This window comes from Oncorhynchus kisutch, linkage group LG2, assembly GCF_002021735.2.
Source record: "Oncorhynchus kisutch isolate 150728-3 linkage group LG2, Okis_V2, whole genome shotgun sequence".
Taxonomy (NCBI): Eukaryota; Metazoa; Chordata; class Actinopteri; order Salmoniformes; family Salmonidae; genus Oncorhynchus; species Oncorhynchus kisutch.
The window spans coordinates 44,781,735-44,803,561 of record NC_034175.2 but is presented as its reverse complement, the minus strand read 5'-3'; the positions used below and the strand labels follow the sequence as shown (position 1 = coordinate 44,803,561).

The 21,827-nt window shown below is 42.1% G+C and overlaps 1 protein-coding gene across 11 annotated transcripts in view; it reads left to right on the top strand.

The window, feature by feature from the left end:
• LOC109867043 (dedicator of cytokinesis protein 9) overlaps positions 1 to 21,827 on the top strand; it is a 117,925-nt gene that overhangs the window by 50,360 nt on the left and 45,738 nt on the right. For 8 of the 11 annotated variants that reach the window (XM_031795649.1, XM_020455974.2, XM_031795603.1 and 5 more), the window contains exons 2-3: positions 8,171 to 8,287; positions 18,686 to 18,775. In XM_031795649.1, coding sequence (XP_031651509.1) covers positions 8,171 to 8,287; positions 18,686 to 18,775 — 207 coding nt within the window. Of the gene's footprint in view, positions 1 to 1,265; positions 1,559 to 8,170; positions 8,288 to 18,685; positions 18,776 to 21,827 lie in introns of those variants that run through there. The other 3 variants (XM_031795655.1, XM_031795608.1, XM_020455968.2) reach the window with 2 other exon arrangements.

The following is a 21,827-nucleotide window of genomic DNA, read 5'->3' as shown; positions in this document are numbered from 1 at the left end:
TAACTCATTCTACTGTGGAACCTGTCATGAATCCTGTTCCTGTCATGTTCTCCAGTCCTTCTCCCAGAGTCTCTGTGCTTGAACCTGGGTGAGGCTGGAAGAAGGTTGTGCATTTCAATGCCTGGGGCTCCAGCACTTGAGCGGTCTAGTGTGGGACGGGGGTTAACTGTGGAGGCCAGAAGGGGGGAGGTGATAGTTGGATGGGAACAGCTGTAGTCCCCACCGAGGCGCTCACGCTGAGCTCTGACACAACCACGAAAAGATAACATCCTCCCTGCTGTGGCCCACTGAGGAATCTGAAGGGTCGACCCTGCACGGAGGTGGGTTAGCAGGGCTATGTCAGCCATGGAATGGCTCTCAGGCAGATGGATCAACAACCAGAGGCTCGTACAGACCGAAGACAAGCATAATCTCCTTGTCCGAGGCCCTGGCAAGGCCCTGTGACAACCAAGTGGCAGTTGGACACAAAAAGATTTACATTCCACCCCTTCATACAATGCACAGATACAAACTGGTGACTTGTTTACTGTAGATCTGGAAATTAGGGATTCAGACGATAGTCACTAGTATCATCAAATAAGTTGCCACATTTAATTTAATTCAAGAGTTCATCTTCAGTCGAAAACTGAGTTCCAAAGAGTTTCAAACTTAGTGGGAACAGGAGAGAACGAACTTGGTGTTCACTGTTTAGATGGCAATTTATGTGGGTCACTCAGGATTTATGAAAGATGTTTTCTGAGGTACTCACGACAAACTCAAGCTGAGGAGCCGATTCTAGCAGCTTAACTGAATGTTGACGTGGGGAAATCACTCCTCATCAGTGCTGTGCTGCTGCGTCTACTATCCTGTCAGATATGAATTCTCCAGATGTTATTTTTAATTCCTTGAATAAATGACATGGGCGATGTTGATGACGGTACACTATTCTAGTCTCCGTGTCTATTATAGTCTCGCTTGCTTCTCTCTTTGTTGTTCTTCATGCTGAAATGGGAAGCTGCTCTATTTGCAGCTGTGTTACAGAAGTCGTGGAGTGGTGGACCGGACACTCCCTGGTTGGACTAGAAGACCAGTGGAATGGAATGCGTCTTTGTCTGTCGTTGTCAGCCTTTTGTCATTAGAGTGCAGGTGGATGGTGAGGGGTCAGAGGAAGTTTGTGTGTGTGTGTGTGTGTGTGAAGGCTGTAACTCCCCCAGCCAGGAGGCACAGCTGAGTGTGGGAGGGGCTCCTCTCTCTGTAGCCTGGGTGTGAGTCTAGGACTGGGAGGCTCAGACATTCAGACAGAGAAGTCCGAGAGAGGGGAGTTGGTGCCTGAAGAGAGCTACAGGGGTTCTGGAGAACTTCCCTAACGTTACCCTGCATAAGGCATTTCTCCATTGGACATGCTGGCTGCCTGTTGCTGCTCTTTGGGATCTAGTGAGGAGATTTGTGGCCACAGCTGTTGACAATGCAAGGAAGGGCTAACAAAGCCCCTAAGAAGGAGCTGGTGATCGAGTCACCCCAGCAGTACAAGAGCTTGGCTGGAGCCGAGGCGGAGGTGGAGGCGGTGCCACAGGTGGTGGTAAGTCACGGCATGGGGGGTTACTTAGCCATGGTTTTTGTTGAGACACTAAAAGTTACTGAATTTCCTTACCACATGTTTTAAGTTTACTTTGGAAACTCAAAGTACAGTACTGTCGAGGATATGGTTCAGAGTTATATACAGCTGTAGCACTCTTAAGTGTTGCTTGTTGTGGCGTACTTGTAGCATAACTGTTGTGTGAAGCAGGTCAGGCGCTTGGAAGCTCTGAGCTGGCCTTGCCCTGCCATGTAGCTTCATGGCTAGTCTAAAAATCCACTCTCCTTTTATCAGATCTCAATTATTCTATACAATGGTGCGGGCTCACATTTCAAAGTGCTTTGTGTGCGCCACTGGAGAGGAACGTTGGACTCTGCTGGTGCTAAATTAGCTGCATGGACAAGACCAAGGCGGTGAATTGCATTCTTGAGAGGGTAATTACTGTGGTGTATACCGCTCATAAAAGTTCCCTATTTGCCCCTTAAGCTCAAAAGTCAAGCATAATAAGAAGTACTGTTTAATCCACGGCAGGTTGAACTTTTCATCCGATTTGTCCTAAACGGTCATTTAACAGCGTATTTTAATCAAAGTGAATTAGCAACTGTATCTAATATAAAGGCATCACAGAGTACCATTGTTCCAGTGTGCAGCAGTAGTGTAGTGAGAGGTGCAGAGTAGGGAGAGATAGGAGCCAAGGCCTGGGGAAACACAGCTGTCAGAGGGGTAGAGAGTTGGACTTGGCTCCAGAAGCAGCTATTTGTTAACTCTTTCTCTTCAAGGGTTTGTGGTTTGTTTATGAAGCTAATATCCAGATGTGAGAGATTAAGTAATAGCTATGTTATACTCCTTTGGACTGATTGTCCTATAATTGCAAGCCTTTGGTTACTGCAAATGTGGAACTGCCATTTTATATCAAAAGGTTTCCCAGAGACACTTGTTTTGAATAAGGGATAGTTATCCTTCTGTTTCAAATCATATTCATATTGCATTCCATGTTATTACTGAGCCTCACTGCCCATTGTTTATGGTAGATCTCTGGTAGTCCTCAACAGGCGTTTGATTTGCAAATCTCTACAGCATGGGTGTCAAACTCATTATTCCTGCGGGCCCCATCAGTGCGGCCCTTTCAACACTGTCATTTTTAGGAATTGTCTGCTTCTTTACTATCCAGCTTTCGTTTTGGTGTTTCTTAGCAACCTGAAAAGAGTGTAGAGACTATATAAAATATAGTTCCAATATAATTTGTATACAATTTCGATTTGGTTTTAGACATTTCAGGGAGATTTTTTTTCAAATCAATGTTTTACTCAAAAATCCGCATAGAATGGGCTCCGGCCCGCGGGCTTTGACTTTGATACTCTACAGGAAGAATTAGGAGGTTATGTGCTATTATCACCAAGGCTAAAATATAGTCGGGGCTGTACTGTACAGTAGGAGGAACAGGGTTGCTGGTACAGCAGTGAACTGGACTGTGGTCATTGCTGAGGGAGTGAAAATGACTGGGCTCCAGTCAGTGAAGACATTTTCCTATCCGATGCTTTACTCTGTGGTCTGGCTGAGCTCGTATGGTCCCTGACAAAGACATATGGAAAACCTCAGCACTTATGTGGACGGTGGGAGGAAGGCTGAGAACAGGCAAGATTTTAATCATGAGGCAGAGTTTGTAGGCTCAGGAATTCATCACCGGTGAGAGGAGGAGGAGGAAGACGCCTAACAACAAGGTTATTACAACTCGTTTAACCTCCAATCAGCCAAAATGTCTAGCCACAGTTACAGTGCATTTGGAAAGTTTTCAGCCCCCTTGACTTTTTTCCACCATTTTGTTACGTTACAGCCTTATTCTGAAATAGATTATTTCGTTTTTTCCCCCTCATCAATCTACACACAATATCCCATAATGACAAAGCAAAAACAGGTTTTTCAAATATTTAGCAAAAAAAAACCTCAACAACTGAAATCTCACTTACTTAAGTATTCAGACCCTTTACTCAGTACTTTGTTGAAACACCTTTTGGCATTGATTACAGCATTGAGTCTTCTTGGGTATGACGCTCCAAGCTTGGCACACCTGTATTTGGGAAGTTTCTCCCATTCTTCTCAAAAGCTCTGTCAGGTTGGATGGGGTGCGTCGCTGCACAGCTATTTTCAGACCTCTCTAGAGATGTTCGATCGGGATCAAATCAAATTTATTTGTATAGCCCTTCTTACATCAGTTGATATCTCAAAGTGCTGTACAGAAACCCAGCCTAAAACCCCAAACAGCAAGCAAACCAGGTGTAGAAGCACGGTGGCTGGGAAAAACTCCCTAGAAAGGCCAAAACCTAGGAAGAAACCTAAAGAGGAACCAGGCTATGAGGGGTGGCCAGTCCTTTTCTGGCTGTGCCGGGTGGAGATTATAACAGAACATGGCCAAGATGTTCAAATGTTCATAAATGACCAGCATGGTCAAATAATAATAATCACAGTAGTTGTCGAGGGTGCAACACGTCAGCACCTCAGGAGTTTATGTCAGTTGGCTTTTCAAGGCTGATCATTAAGAGTATCTCTACCATTCCTGCTGTCTCTAGAGAGTTGAAAACAGCAGGTCTGGGACAGGTAGCACGTCCGGTGAACAGGTCAGGGTTCCATAGCCGCAGGCAGAACAGTTGAAACTGGAGCATCAGCACGGCCAGGTGGACTGGGTACAGCAAGGAATCATCATGCCAGGTAGTCCTGAGGCATGGTCCTAGGACTCAGGTTCAAATCTGGACTCTGTCTGGACCACTTAAGGACATTCAGAGACTTGTCCCGAAGTTACTCCTGCGTTGTCTTGGCTGTGTGCTTAGGGTCGTTGTCCTGTTGGAAGGTGAACCTTCGCCCCCAGTCCGAGGTCCTGAGATCTCTGGAGCAGGCTCCCTCTGTACTTTGCTCTGTTCATCTTTCCCTCGCACCTGACTAGTCTCCCAGTCCCTACTACTGATTATCGTCCCCACAACATGATGCTGCCACCACCATGCTTCACTGTAGGGATGATACCAGGTTTCCTCCAGACGTGATGTTTGGCATTCAGGCCATGAAGTTCAATTTTGGTTTCATCAGACCAGAGAATCTTGTTTCTCATAGTCAGAGTATTTAGGTGCCTTTTAGCAAACTCCAAGTGGGCTGTCATTTGCCTTTTACTGAGGAGTGGCTTCCCTCTGGCCACTCTACCATAAAGGCCTGATTGGTGGAGTGCTACAGAGATGGTTGTCCTTCTGCAAGGTTCTCCCATCTCCACAGAGGAACTCTGGTCGTCTGTCAGTGTGACCATCGGGTTTTTGGTCATTTCCCTGACCAAGTCCCTTCTCCCCCGATTGCTCAGTTTAGGAATAGTCTTGGTGGTTCCAAACTTCTTCTATTTAAATAATGATGGAGGCCACTACGTTCGTGGGGACCTTCAATGCTGCAGAAATTCTGTGACACCCTTCCCCAGATCTGTGCCTTGACACAATCCTGTCTCGGAGCTCTATGAACAATTCCAACCATGGTTTGGTTTTTGCTCTGACATGCACTGTTAACTGTGTGACCTTATATGGACAGGTGTGTGCCTTTCCAAATCATGTCCAAATAATTGAATTTACCACAGGTGGACTCAAATGAAGTTGTAGAAACCTCTCCCAAGGATGATCAATGGAAACAGGATGCACCTGAGCTCAATTTCGAGTCTCATAACAAAGGGTCTGAATACTTATGTAAATAAGTTATTTTATTTAACTTTTTGTTAAATACATATTTTTTTTTTTTTTTTTTTTTTTGCAAACATTTCTAAAAACCTGCTTTTGCTTTGTCATTAGGAAGTCTTGTGTGTAGATTGATGAGGAAAACATTTGAATCCATTTCAGAATAAGGCTGTAACGTAACAAAATGTGGAAAAAGGGAAGAGGTCTGAATACTTTCCAAATGCACTGTACATGGTCTGAACTTCCAATGCAATCTATACAATGATTTTCATGTTGGATGAGGACTTGTGGGGTGGTAAAGTGATATCGTTACAGTAGTTCTGATATTGATAAAGTAGCACGTGTACTTGTTTTCTTCAAATCAATGTACTGAACGCAACAAGCTTGTATGTTTTTATTCCTAGTGAGTATATTGTTAGCGACTGTAGGCTGATGGTTGACTTACTGTTGTAAAATCAGGCAGCAGTCACCTGAACCCCCCCCCAGGTGTGCCCTACCCAGAGGGTGTGTGGGAAAATCACACCCTCTGGCTAATAGTGTACCCATGTACAGTGAACATAACTGTCAATGAACAGTCACTGACTTGGAGGCGGGTTTGGTTCTGAAAGAATGCAGCAGGCGATGAACAGGTTAATATCTGGGTTCAGGAGAGGTAGCTCTGTGATATTATATAGATAGGCTTCACAGTAGCTGTCTGACAGGTTACCTGTGTGTACTGTAGGTGTGGGGCCATACACACATCAGCGACTGTGCTCTGTGATCATAACGATGTGGAGTTATCAGCTGACAGAGGATGAACACACACACAGGTAGTCTGTCGGACTGTTATCTCCTGTTAGTCTGTAATCACGCTGAGCTGTTCGGCTGTAATATCCTGACTCACCTGGCCTGTCTGCTTGAGTGCAGCGCGTGACTTCCGACCTCATTCCTCCCCCTTATCTCAGTGTGTCAGAGCGTGAGTGTGTGTGCGCATGCCTTTCGTGTGACACCTCTCTACAGGTATGTTTGGGCACTTTTGTGTGCATGACATGTTCTTCGGAGTACATGTGTGCATTCATGCGTGCGTAAGCCGTCGTCGCTCCTTCGAACTGAAGAATGTCTGATGATCCCTCACAGGCTGGTAGCAGCCAAGAAGGAACCCTCCTCCTCACTGTCTTGCACTGATCCTCTGAACTGTGACACGAACACGGATCTCACCAGTCAACGTTGATAGGTGCTGGCTGTGTTATTAGCATGGCCGCTAGAAACGCATCTTAAAACTGGTCCTTTTCCAAGACTCTCCCTCTGAGATCATACTTCGTATTATCAGGCCCAGATGTTGACGCAACAAGCAAACTGTACTGGCGCTCAACCCCAAGACCTGGCTAGCAACACGCTTCACTTCACACCTCACTATCTCTCTGAGATAAACACCACCGGCTTCAGAGTTGTAGTGGAGCTGTTGAGCGCGTTGAGGCATGGGCATGGCAAGTGTTCTGTGTCTCTATGGCCACTGTGTTCTTACTGCTTGATGAGGGGAGATCTGACTTGTGTCGTATACACTACCGTGATGTAGCCTACCACGAATTCAACAGAATCATATGTCACCTCTGTTTTGGTTATTCAGATAGTTCAGTGGACCTTTTTCATTTGAACTAATGGATGTGGTTTGTAGCTTATGTAATTATTCAACTGCCTGTTGAGGTACAACTTGTCCAAGCAGAAGACGTTACGTGAGACGAAAAGGCTACAGTTCCTTTCCTCTGGAATGAAATCAACATTCCTATCTGCGTAAGGCATTGTGTTGACATGAACAACAATGCTGTTTTCAAAATACCTGAAAGTCGATTTGTACAGCGTTCTGATATTTGATCTAACTGTAATCGTATCAATCATAAAGCCAGATGGGTTGGAAGGGGACGTCCAAAGATTCATATTTGAGATCACTACATTCTGTGTACGTAAGGGAACAATGCTCCTACTTGTGGTGTTGCGTTGTAGCTCCTCGGTGACGGGACAGAGCTGTGTGCTAGCTGTCAGTGAGGTGAAGTCATAATGATCCTCCCATCTGTGAGCTCGGCTAGGCGGATGTATTCTATGTGGGAAGCTGCAGGCTGGAGCTCTCATAGGACCGTCATGGTTGGACTAACAGATAGCATGTGTGAGGACAGGGCCCAGCCAGCTACAGATTCTCTGAGCACAACATACAATATTGACTGCGTCCCAACAGTAGACTACTTTTGACCAGGGCCCTCTGTTGATTTCAGCTCAGAAGTGACAATCTGACTCAGCCATGTTTTATGTTGTGTGTTAGATCTGAGAGTTTTCTCCTTAAAACGAAGATATCCACCTTTTTCATAGCAGTCCTCTGGTCAACACCGGACCAGCGTTTTTAAAGTTGATAGGGCTACCTAGTGTATGCCTCAGAGTGATGAAATCCTACTCCGCTATGGCAAAGTGATGTTATTACATCTGTGGTGCATTGAGATGCTGTGCTCTGTCAAATCAGGCCGTTGAGGCTTTGGAGAGCACTACACTGACATCACTTACTCCACATTTCCCCCATACCTAGGTTAAATGAGCCCACTTTCCACATGCACAATAGTTTCCACTTTTAGTGCTCCTTGGGTTTGACTGAGTCTCTCTGAAGGTGAGCTGTCACCGCTCAGAGAGAGAGAGAGCGAGAGAGAGAGAGAGAGAGACTTTCCTTCGATTTAGAAGGAATGCTTTAAATAGTCTCTGGGGTGACTTAAATCCTCCGACTGACTGTCTAGATATTCAGACAATATGGTGTTTTCCCTGGACTTATAATGTACTTCACGGCACTTTGCCTGTCTTTTTGATTTCCCAAATTACACTTCCCTGGTGAGGATGACGACATTGTTGTGTCTGAATAAATACCTGTATATTAACAGAGAACGTTTTGTTTGTTCCCCAGGTGAAGCCCAAGGTGATTGAGCCGCTGGACTATGAGAGTGTGCTGGTCCAGAGGAAGACCCAGATTCTCAGTGATGTCCTCCGGGACATGCTGCAGTTCCCCCAGGAGGACTTCCAGGTGAGTCACCTCTGACCTGTCACTGATAGGCTCACAGACCACTGAATTATATTTTTGGGTAGAGGGCGATTCCTCACGAAACTACAAAACAGGATTTTCATAATCCAATCCAAAGAAGGTTCCTTTGGGGGAAGGATTGTTGACATATACTTGACATTTGTATGTTACAGAGAATTCCTTCCACCTTATGGCTTGGTTTTTGCTCTGACATGCACTGTCAACTGTGAGACCTTATATAGATAGGTGTGTGCCTTTCCAAATCATGTCCAATCAATTGAATTTACCAAAAGGTGGACTCAATCATGCTGTAGAAACATCTCAAGGATGATCATTGGGAACAGGATGCATCTGAGCTCAATTTCTAGTCTCATATCAAAGGATCTGAATACTTATTAAAATGTTTTCACTTTTTCATTATGCGCAATTATGTGTAGACAGATTTTTATTTATTTAATCCATTTTAGAATAAGGCTGTAACGTTAAAAAAAATGGAAAAAGTTAATGGGCCAGAATACTTTAAGAATGCACTTTATATTATGTTCAACAAAAAATATGAATGTTTATTTTTTTCAATATTCGCATATTTAAAACTTCTTAGGGCTGCAATCCCGTTAACGGTATCGATATGACAACAGCCAGTGAAAGTGCAGGGCGCCAAATTCAAAACAACAGAAATCTCATAATTAAAATTCCTCAAACATACATGTATCTTATACCGTTTTAAAGGTAATCTTGTTAATCCCACCACAGTGTCCGATTTCAAATAGGCTTTACAGCGAAAGCACCACAAACGATTATGTTAGGTCACCACCAACTCACAGAAAATTTCAGCCATTTTTCCAGCCAAAGAGAGGAGTCACAAAAAGCACAAATTAAGATCAAATGAATCACTAACCTTTGATGATCTTCATCAGATGACACTCATAGGACTTCATGTTACACAATACGTGCATGTTTTGTTTGATAAAGTTCATATTTATATAAAAAAATCTCAGTATACATTGGCGCTTTACGTTCACTAGTTCCAAAAACATCCGGTGATATTGCAGAGAGCCACATAATTTTACAGAAATACTCATTATAAATGTCGATAAATACAATTGTTAGACATGGAATTATAGATATACCTCCCCTTAATGCAACCGCTGTGTCAGATTTCAAAAAACTTTACGGAAAAAGCAAACCATGCATTAATCTGAGACGGCGCTCAGGAAAAAATAATGATCCAGGAATCGCAGTTCCACAATAAATGCTTGATTTGTTGGATAATGTCCATTATTTATGTCCAAGTAGCTACTTTTGTTAGAGCGTTTAGTACACAAATCCAAACTCTCGTGCAGGTCCAGCCGAACGTCGGACGAAAACTTCAAGGAGTTATATTACAGGTCGAAGAAACTTGTCAAACTATGTATAGAATCAATCTTTAGGATGTTGTTGTCATAAATCTTCAATAATGTTCCAACCGGAGAATTCTTATATCTGTAGAGAAGCAATGGAACGCAGGTCGTATCATGTGAAATGCGCGTGACCAGAACCTGGCTCTCTGCCAGACCACTGACTCAAACGGCTCACATCCGGCTCCACAACACAGTAGAAGCCTCATTCACGTTTCTAAAGACTGTTGACATCTCGTAGAAGCCCTAGGAAGTGCAACATATCCAATATCCCACTGTCTATTCAATAGGGGATGGGTTGAAAATTGACCAACCTCAGATTTCCCACTTCCTGTTTGGATTTCTTCTCAGGTTTTTGCCTGCCATGTGAGTTCTGTTATACTCAGACATCATTCAAACAGTTTTATAAACTTCAGAGTGTTTTCTATCCAATACTACTAATAATATGCATATATTAGCAACTGGGACTGAGGAGCAGGCCTTTTACTCTGGGCACCTTTCATCCAAGCTACTCAATACTGCCCCTCCAGCCATAAGAAGTTAATGTTAGAAAATTGGACTTGTATTACAGGGCAAGTGGTAAAGCTTTATTACATAAATATTTCTCTTGATGCACCAGGCCATCATTGTAAATAACAATTTGTCCTTAATTGACTCGTCTGGAGAAATAAAGGTTAATAAAAAAATACAGATGCATCATTATGGAGTTTTAAAGGAGGCCTGGGTAAGACTAAAATGTCCACAAATGTTCCAACTTCAATGAACTATTTCTCACTTGTGCTTTAAGATACAAATGTCTAATATGTGTCAATAATCCTTTCTCCAAAAGATCCTTTCTATCGATGACATTTCGTGAACAAAAAAATTATCCTGGTCCTGTTTTGTTCTAGTTTCGTGAGGAATCACCCAAGAATAGAATTAGCGAAATCATTGTAACAAACTATGTGTGGCTTGACAAGGACAGAAATGGAGTTGTCAAGAGCACAAACTGATCTGGGTCCAGGCTAAAATAGAATACCATCTGAGGAATTTGCTACTGGATAATGATCCAGAATAGTTAGTGAGGTAAATGATCTGTCAAGTGTTGATAAGATCTTTATAGTTTCCATACCAGTGTACCATGTCAATAATTTCCATTATCTATTCATTGTTCATCTATCGACCTCAGTCATCTCTGCCTCCCACATGCATGTTTTGGATGTTATGTTTGTTGTGATTTCACGGTATTTCAGTGCGGCCCAGCCAGGCCCATGTTGATTGTAGGGCGAGGTCCTCCACAGAGGCTTTTCTTCTGTTTACATCCATTCATGCTGTAAAGTTCAGGGGTCATATGTTTTATTGGCTCATTCTGCCTCTGCTGTTGTGATAGAGTAAGGGTTATCTCTATCCCCATTCAGCAGGACGTAGCTCCTGTCACCCTCTCAAACATTCCATCGCTACACAACACGTGACGCCCGGTGTGGAAACTATGAAATGGGAGTCTGGCCTGGCAGAAGCCCTTCAGGAAGTGAGAACACTTAGACAGATGCTCTTAACAGCGACAAGAAGGGACCCTTTTATATCCGCAGAATTTGACCCTTCCTCTGTCTCACGATCCAACTGATATTTTCCATTTTTTTATTGTCTTTTTCTCTCGTCTACTGAGAGGGTCCTTTGTTTCACAAGCCATAATGGTTTTTACATCTTTCATTAGAATATATATATACAGTGGGGCAAAAAAAGTATTTAGTCAGCCACCAATTGTGCAAGTTCTCCCACTTAAAAAGATGAGAGAGGCCTGTAATTTTCATCATAGGTACACTTCAACTATGACAGACAAAATGAGGGAAAAAGAATCCAGAAAATCACATTGTAGGATTTTTAATTGATTTTATTTGCAAATTATGGTGGAAAATAAGTATTTGATCACCTAAAAAAAAAGCTAGATTTCTGGCTCTCACAGACCTGTAACTTCTTCTTTAAGAGGCTCCTCTGTCCTCCACTCGTTACCTGTATTAATGGCACCTGTTTGAACAGTATAAAAGACACCTGTCCACAACCTCAAACAGCCAAACTCCACTATGGCCAAGACCAAAGAGCTGTCAAAGGACACCAGAAACAAAATTGTAGACCTGCACCAGGCTGGGAAGACTGAATCTGCAATAGGTAAGCAGCTTGGTTTGAAGAAATCAACTGTGGGAGCAATTATTAAGAAATGGAAGAAATACAAGACCACTGATAATCTCCCTCGATCTGGGGCTCCACGCAAGATCTCAACCCGTGGGGTCAAAATGATCACAAGAATGGTGAGCAAAAATCCCAGAACCACATGGGGGGACCTAGTGAATGACCTGCAGAGAGCTGGGACCAAAGTAACAAAGCCTACCATCAGTAACACACTATGCCGCCAGGGACTCAAATCCTGCAGTGCCAGATGTGTCCCCCTGCTTAAGCCAGTACATGTCCAGGCCCGTCTGAAGTTTGCTAGAGAGCATTTGGATGATCCAGAAGAAGATTGGGAGAATGTTATATGGTCAGATGAAACCAAAATGTAACTTTTTGGTAAAAACTCAACTCGTCGTGTTTTTGAGGACAAAGAATGCTGAGTTGCATCCAAAGAACACCATACCTACTGTGAAGCATGGGGGTGGAAACATCATGCTTTGGGGCTGTTTTTCTGCAAAGGGACCAGGACGAATGATCCGTGTAAAGGAAAGAATGAATGGGGCCATGTATCGTGAGATTTTGAGTGAAAACCTCCTTCCATCAGCAAGGGCATTGAAGATGAAACGTGGCTGGGTCTTTCAGCATGACAATGATCCCAAACACACCGCCCGGGCAAGGAAGGAGTGGCTTCGTAAGAAGCATTTCAAGGTCCTGGAGTGGCCTAGCCAGTCTCCAGATCTCAACCCCATAGAAAATCTTTGGAGGGAGTTGAAAGTCCATGTTGCCCTGCAACAGCCCCAAAACATCACTGCTCTAGAGGAGATCTGCATGGATGAATTTGCCAAAATACCAGCAACTGTGTGTGGAAACCTTGTGAAGACTTACAGAAAACGTTTGACCTCTGTCATTGCCAACAAAGGGTATATAACAAAGTATTGAGAAATAAATTGCAAATAAATTCATAAAAAAATCCTACAATGTGACTTTCTGGATTTTTTTTCACATTTTGTCTGTCATATTTGAAGTGTACCTATGATGAAAATTACAGGCCTCTCTCATCTTTTTAACTGGGAGAACTTGCACAATTGGTGCTGACTAAATACTTTTTTGCCCCACTGTATATATATCATTATATATATCATTTTATGTATGTATGTATGTATGTATGTATGTATGTATGTATGTATGTATGTATGTATGTATGTATGTATGTATGTATGTATGTATGTATGTATGTATGTATGTATGTATGTATGTATGTATGTATGTATGTATGTATGTATGTATGTATGTATGTATGTATGTATGTATGTATGTATGTATGTATGTATGTATGTATGTATGTATGTATGTATGTATGTATGTATGTATGTATGTATGTATGTATGTATGTATGTATGTATGTATGTATGTATGTATGTATGTATGTATGTATGTATGTATGTATGTATGTATGTATGTATGTATGTATGTATGTATGTATGTATGTATGTATGTATGTATGTATGTATGTATGTATGTATGTATGTATGTATGTATGTATGTATGTATGTATGTATGTATGTATGTATGTATGTATGTATGTATGTATGTATGTATGTATGTATGTATGTATGTATGTATGTATGTATGTATGTATGTATGTATGTATGTATGTATGTATGTATGTATGTATGTATGTATGTATGTATGTATGTATGTATGTATGTATGTATGTATGTATGTATGTATGTATGTATGTATGTATGTATGTATGTATGTATGTATGTATGTATGTATGTATGTATGTATGTATGTATGTATGTATGTATGTATGTATGTATGTATGTATGTATGTATGTATGTATGTATGTATGTATGTATGTATGTATGTATGTATGTATGTATGTATGTATGTATGTATGTATGTATGTATGTATGTATGTATGTATGTATGTATGTATGTATGTATGTATGTATGTATGTATGTATGTATGTATGTATGTATGTATGTATGTATGTATGTATGTATGTATGTATGTATGTATGTATGTATGTATGTATGTATGTATGTATGTATGTATGTGTGTGTGTGTGTGTGTGTGTGTGTGTGTGTGTGTGTGTGTGTGTGTATATATTGGAGAATCAACCATTTTAAAGAAGGGTTCGATTTCCTAGATTTATTCAGAGTGTTAATTGTTTTTGTCTAATGGCTGTATTGCCAGAAAATAAGAATGCTTACTTATAGGCTCACAAGTTATCCAACTCCTCATTACGTTTACTACGTTACACTGCAATCGTGCCCTCGCTCTTTTTGAGAGAACCTCCTGGCCTGTCTTTGATGCTTCGCGATCAACCCAGTAAAAAACAAACAACCTCTGTATTGCATTTGCAAAAAGCTGTGAGGGAAAGGGAACATTGTGGTGTGAGAGCTGGGCAGGAGACTGAGGAGGGGGGCAGGAGCTCTTGCCGGCTGGGTGTATGTGAAGGCCAGACAGCTGGACCACTCAACTTGGTGACACGGCCTTGACCAGCCGTGTCTGGTGTGCTCTCATGGTGCTCCAGAGGATCCCTCTGCTCTGGCCATGACATATGAGTACTGCATCCACTACAAGCGGTGCGTTGTGAGGGGAGCGACAGGTGATGATCCTGGAAGAAGAAAAACATTTGGGAAGACTGAGCCCCACATCTGTTTAGGTCACATGACTCTCTGAGATCTTCCTTACGCAAGTGGTTTTATCTGGTTGTATGTCAAGACCTTTCGATTGTGGGATTTCAGTGTTATAGGCAGAGAAGGGAGGTTTCTGATGCTATTAAAGTCCCAGGCTCTGACTGTGTAGTGATAGCAGCCTATAAATCCAGTCCAGACCCGGCAGAGCTCATCTGACCACACTGCTAGTCTGTGGGCTGTTTTCGGCTGGTGTGTAAATCATTTTGTTGGCAGACACCGCCTCAGCTCAGGAACCGCTGTCAGGTTTCTCATGTCCTCTCTCTCCCCCCTCTGGATCCAAGGCCTCTCATTGGAGGTTGTTATCAAATTATATCTCAGAGAGAACAGGGACTTAACTGTTTAGGAAAATAAATTGTGAGATGGTGTTTACATTACCTCATCTGGATTTGATCAGACGGCGCTCGGCATTAGGAGAGCCAAGCACGTTTTGTCAACGTGTCTTCTTAGGGAATTTGTCTGGGATTACTGGGAAAGAGAGAGGAAGGGAATGGGAAGGGAACCTCCCTCCCCGCTTAAACTTGAGATGTACGCTGGTCATAAAGCCTGCGGATCAGGAAGAGCTCTAAACTGTCACTGGATTTACTCCCAGGAATGGCAAGGCATTTTCCTCTTCCTATTTCTGTCTATTTGAACGACTTCAGCATGGCAGGGTGGTTTTAATAAAATCTACGTATACCTTCAAGTTTCAGGATTCAATGAGTTGAAGTTGTGAGGGAAACATGAGATGGGGAGAAGTCTAATGGTAATTTTTTGAAAGAATATTATATTAAGTACAATTTGAATGGACTACAATGGGAGGTCATAGTCACAAACCACATGCTACTGTCCTCTCTTCCACTGGCATACTGTTATGTTCCCCGGACTGTTTTTCTCTTTGTCGTCTGGCGGTCAAAGCAAGAGCGTAAAAGGTCTGGACTCTCTCTCTCTTTCTCTTCGCTCTCTCTCTCATATTTATATATTGTCACCTCTACCCATGTGCCCCCTCTCTTTCCATTTACTGTGTACAGCAACCTCACGCGTTGAGCACCGACCAACATCGGACATCCACAGACGCTGAAATTTGCCCAGTCCAACCTGGCCTTGATTTCAACATCCACAGACGTCTGGACCAGTCTTAATTTGACCCATACATAGACGTCCATGATTGGTTCGGATTTGGTCCGGACCGGACCAGTTCACTTACTGTTCAATAACAGAAATAGATTTTTTCAAACTCAAGGTGCCGTGTCATAGCTGACACCCCATTCTTTCTGCAGACATCTTTGAATCTTAATAAACTGATTCATATAAACTGATTTTACCGAAATTCTGTTACCAAACATTGCATCTGCACAGTTCTTCCAGTAAATGTGTTTTTGTAAAAATGTTCAGTGTAAATTGTTAAAAGTGCATAGAGTTTGCAACAGAGTATGGTTTGTTAAACTTTGAAATCAATGTTTTTTGTTTGGCATACATTTTAAGGGAAAAATCTGATTCTCAGCGCCACTGTGGAATTGTCCTGTATCTCATGCTAGTCTTTTCACGAAAGATCTCCACTGTGCTCCATGGGGTTGTCACCAGTATCGCTATACTATGATAGCATGAGTATTGGCAAAAGCAGACTAAACTCTTTGGTCCTTTAAAAACCTACTGTATGTAAAATATTGTGTGCAGTAGCTTGGAAAAGAGAAATGGGATTCTGGGTCACAACATAAGGCTGTTTGTTTCCAAAATTAGCAGGGTTTTCCTCAGGGAATCGAGGACATGACATGTTTTGTTTCTCTCTGAGTACCACGATACTGGTATCGTGACAACCTTAGTGCTCCCCAGTGCTTCTTCTGGTCCACTTCATGATTCCCTCTGGACTCTTCTGGCTTACAAGCCTGTTTGTTTCTGCTGCTTAGATTATGGTGAGATTGTCATCTCCCAGCAGGAAACCTGGGCTAGAGAGAGGAAATGGAGGAGAGAACTCAGGTTCACAAATAGGACCTCTGCATTGTATTCCTGGAATGGAGTGCAGGGCTAGGCTGCACTAACACCAGGCAGTCTCAGAGAGAAGGCTATTCTATTTTAATTTTATTTTAATTTGACTAGATTACCTGTAGTTTTTCATGTCTGTCTGTAATTGTGTATTGACTTGGTGCTGCCTATCTTGGTCAGGATGCTCTTGAAAAAGAGATTTCAAATCTCAATGAGCCCTTCCTGGTTAAATAAAGGTTAAATAAGAAATGCTCAGCGTTAGTCAACTCGTCACATCAACCAGTCTCACTGTATTGATTGTCAATAAACCTCTACTGTAACAGCCACTGTATTTTTAACGATAAGTTACCTGTTCACCTCCAGGAGTTCCCTTTGAAATGCCCTGACTGTAACCTGTGGCCCTACTCCCCCACTGCCTTTAGGCTAGGTACCTGAATGGACCTCAGGCTCTATAACCAAGCCTGTGGAGTGCATAATAATATCCCATTGATTCCCAAGGGAGTCATTTCTGCAGAGAATTTGAGATAGAACTTTTCTCTTCTGTTGTGGTGCCGTTTTGTATCATTGTGCAATGATTAAGCTTGGGGTGGTGAGGTTTGGTCTATGATTTTGAATTTCTATTCTCCATCCTTTGTTTGGGCATAGGGAGTAGAAAAAAATTACGTCTGCACTAACCTGATTGGGCTTTTCATTTCACAGTCTGTGACTCAATTCAAGATTAATTGGAGAGCTGCTTTGCTCTGCATGCTGGAAAAAATCCTGACTGTGTCTGCTGAAGGCTAGAGATAATGACTAAAGCTATTGGTTAGGTTGCTCAGGGAAAGCTGTGTGAACAGGAGATTTACTGCTGTGTTGAATTGCTTACCTTACTCCTGCCCCATTTGCCTTGACCTATTCTTTACTGTAAGTCAGGTACCACAGTCACATTTCTGTCACGGTTCACCTTTGAACTGTGTCCAGTTTGGCTTTAGCATGATATGAGTTAAGTGGAGAAGGTTGAGGTTTGTTATTCTTCTCTGGTGTTTTTGCTGTAGTTTGTTTCTCTATCACTCATGTGGGGTAACTGTAATCTGCTGTGTCCCCTAGTGTTTATTTTCTGTTTCCCTTACTTTAAAGATGTAAAGTTGAAAGGTTTCTGCTAAAGGAATCACCACGGGGTAACATGCTAGAGAAAATAGGATTACAAAACCCTCTCTTTTAGTTTATTATCAAGGGGGATCTCCATTTAAGTGAGATATGTCAAACCGGTCTCAAAGGGGAGCTTAAAACTAGGTTACACTCCTAACTGGGATTTAAATGTCCTATTAAGAATGAAGAACAACAGAAGGGAGCTCCAGCAGTATTTGCCTTTCATAAATCTGCCGACATATCAACATTACTGCTATCTAAAATGAGTCCCACATATAGAGTAATTGATTCATAAAATTGATGTGTATTGGTCTTAGTTAAAGATGGTCTTTCTGAAAGTAAAATTAGTTCTGTGTAATTTTAAGAGTGGGTTAACCCGTTAGAAGCCTTGTGAATGGGAAATGAGGTTGAATGTGTGGATAGACAGGATATTGTAAACACTGAGTTCCAGGTTATTCTAGTGGTATTAAGTTGATACTGTCGATACCACTAGGGGTGTCTGGTATATTTCCCCCTCCCATCACTAAACAACCACCATATGCCTGCAGAGTGAAGGACATGACCCAAGAGGGTGCAGAAGGAGGTGGTGTTGAGATGGTGTCCAGATCCTCAGGGAGGGAGCCCCATGGCTGGGCTGGGTGGCTGAGAGCCAGGCTAAGTCCCTGGGTGTGTCTGTCCATGGTTCCCTGGCCCAGCCTGGAGGTTAAAAATGTAGCGTAGCATCACATCCTGACGCTGCCTACCTCTCTACCCTCCTGAAACCTCCACAGACCTGAGACTTTTCTCTGGCATGGAGTAATATTTGTAGGAGTGTTCAGGGAAATCATGTCCAGCTGAGACCACATACTGTAGTACTGAGAAAATATGATGTTAGCAGTCCTGTGTTGTGTCATTCCCAAATTATATCTTGTATACTTTCATTTTTATTTTTTATTTTTTTATTTATCTGTGGTGATTTATGGTTTTGAGTTCATTTTCACAACATCACTCATCCAGTGTCATAATCTAGTCAGACCTTGTACTTGATTTAATTAGCTAAATAAAACTGTTTTCCATCCACAGATTGCGACTCAGAGGCGCCAAGGAAGAACTCTCTACCCCACAGTGCCTGAGAACGCCGTGAAGGAGGCGCAGAGTCTGTTTGTCCAGGAGGTAAGAACCCACAAGTGCAGTAACCCTGCAGGAATTAACCTTTGTGCAGAGAGAGCAGTGGTTTTATTGACAGTTGGATGTTGGCATTATGATGTGCCATTACGTGTAGTGTACCCTACAGCCATATTAACCATAAGTACAGTTACCATAAACACAGACATTAGTGTCAGTCTTCAGCCTGCTTCTGGCCTGGCATTGATGTATATGGCAGCCTGCACAAGATCAATAGATATGGAAACACACTGGACTGCACACACTTTTAGTGTCTCTGATTTCCCCATTGTTTATAGAATGTGTCCAGCCAAACTGAACTTCCATTTCACCTAGCACATACTTTATGACACAATGGTGTTTTATTGTTCAGGACAGGCAGGAGTAGGAATTATGGGCCGCTACTGGACGCCATCCAGTCAACAGGAGTATTTTCATTCTCTTCAATAACATCTATTCAGGCCAGGAGACCAAAAAACTGATAAGCGGAATCCAGTTCCAAAGTAAATGGATGGTTCTTCTCCGGCTTCTGGTCTTCATCCTCTCAGAGCACTGTTTACACTAGTGCCTCCCTGTACCAAGCCTGGTAAATGCCTTCTGGTCTTCATCCTCTCAGAGCACTGTTTACACTAGTGCCTCCCTGTACCAAGCCTGGTAAATGCCTTCTGGTCTTCATCCTCTCAGAACACTGTTTACACTAGTGCCTCCCTGTACCAAGCCTGGTAAATGCCTTCTGGTCTTCATCCTCTCAGAGCACTGTTTACACTAGTGCCTCCCTGTACCAAGCCTGGTAAATGCCTTCTGGTCTTCATCCTCTCAGAGCACTGTTTACACTAGTGCCTCCCTGTACCAAGCCTGGTAAATGCCTTCTGGTCGTCATCCTCTCAGAGCACTGTTTACACTAGTGCCTCCCTGTACCAAGCCTGGTAAATGCCTTCTGCAACCAAGTAGGGTTGTATCTTAAAATCAGATGTCATCCTTACTGTACATACAGACATACATTCTGTTCCCATACAGTACTTTATTTATAAATAAATGTTAAATTAAAAATAAAAGTCTGACATTTTAACATCTTGCTTAAACACACAATCTTCCACACACAGTATACCTGAGCTACACAATGGTTTACTGTCATTGTGTCCCATGTGGCCAGTTGGACACTTGATGGACACTGCTCCCATTGTAGCACTGCTCTGCAAACCAGAGGCAACCGGCTGCTGACCCCTCAGGTCAAGGGTCACAGATTAGGGAGTCCTGTCTTCAGTCATGAAGAAACACTTCCTTTTGGTTAAGTGCAATATGACATCAGCAGGACAGCTGCAGAGTACAACCCTCTCTCTTTTCCATTCCTCCACTGATCAGACTGACTTTCCGCAACTCAGGACTCCCTTGTCGAACCATTTCTTGTAAACTACACACCTCTCTGTATGAATACCATTCTGGATGTTCATATCAATCTGGAAGATTTAACAGTGAACAGATGTGTCTCACCCAGACTGAGAGATATAGGAGTATACTCCCTCCCAGTTTGTACTGGGTTGATCTAACGCCTACTTGATGATCCTTTTATGTCTGGGGTGAAGTGTCATACTGTGGGGATGGGAAATAAGAAAGTGTACTTTGTGTGGGGCTGTAGCATTCCTCCTGAAGTGCCCAGACATAACTGCTGGGCCATAATTAGGATTTATGCCATACTGCTCTAATCATAAAATATTTCCTTTTCTCGTTGGTAGATTTGACTCTCCCGAAAAACTATACCATTTCCGTCTCAATATTTGTCTTCAAGGCAATTAGGATAATTACTGTAAATTGATATCTAGGATGTGAAATGAGACAAAGTAAGTCGGTGTTTCTTCATGTTACCGTCAAACACTTTTTAAATGTGTAAAGTCAGCAAGTAATTGTATAGGCTGATGAGAGAGTGCTCTGTGGAACAATTTTTCTTTAATTCCAGATCCTGTGGAAGGCTTTAATTTCCACCAACTATCTGCTCAAGACGAGCATTCACTTTGATCCTTCTTCCCCTTCCTTCCTTCAGATGTACTAATCTGATTTGAATAGGGAGCAAAGGATTCCCAGAATAAGGGCTGTTTCAGAAAGCCACTGCGTTAAAAAATGGACTTCATATAGGACCTAAAACATGTTACTGTTTCAGAAGGTATTCATACCCCACATTTTGTTGTTACAGCCTGAATTAAAAACGGATTAAATAGATGTTATTTCTCACCCATCTAAACACAATACCCTATAATGACAAAGTGAAAACTTTTTTTTTTAATTAAAAAATGTTTACAAATGTATTGAAAATTAAATACAGAAATGTCGTTTTACGTAAGTATTCACACATGAGTCAATCATTTGTAGAAGCACAAGTTTTTCTGGGTAATTTCTAAGAAGTTACCACACCTGAATTGTGCATCATTTGCCCATTTTTATTCTTTAAAAAAATTATTAAACCTCTGTCAAATTGGATGTTGATCATTTCACTGTCTTCTTCAGTGTAGATGTGGCCTTGTTTTAGGTTATTGTCCTGCTGAAAGTTGAATTCATATCCTAGTGGAAAGCAGACTGAACCAAGTTTTCCTCTAGGATTTTGCCTGTGCTTAGTTCATTCCATTATTGTTTTATCCTGAAACTCCACAGTCCTTAACGATTACAAGCATACCCATAACATGATGCAGCCACCACTATGCTTGAAAATATGGAAAGTGATACTCAGTAATCCATTTTATTGGATTTGCCCCAAATATAACACTTTGTATTCAGGACAAAAAGATAATTGCTTTGGCATATTTATTTTACTTTAGTGCCTGATTGCAAACAGGATGCATGTTTTGGAATATTTTTTATTCTGTACAGGCTTCCTTTTTTCACTCTGTCAATTAGGTTAATATTGTGAAATAACTGCAATGTTATCCATCCTCAGTTTTCTACTATCAAAGCCATTAAACTCTGTAACTGTTTTTTAAAGTCACCATTGGCCTCTTGGTGAAATCCCTGAGCGGTTTCCTTCCTCAATCGGCTACTGAGTTAGGAAAAACGCATGTATCTTTGTAGTGAC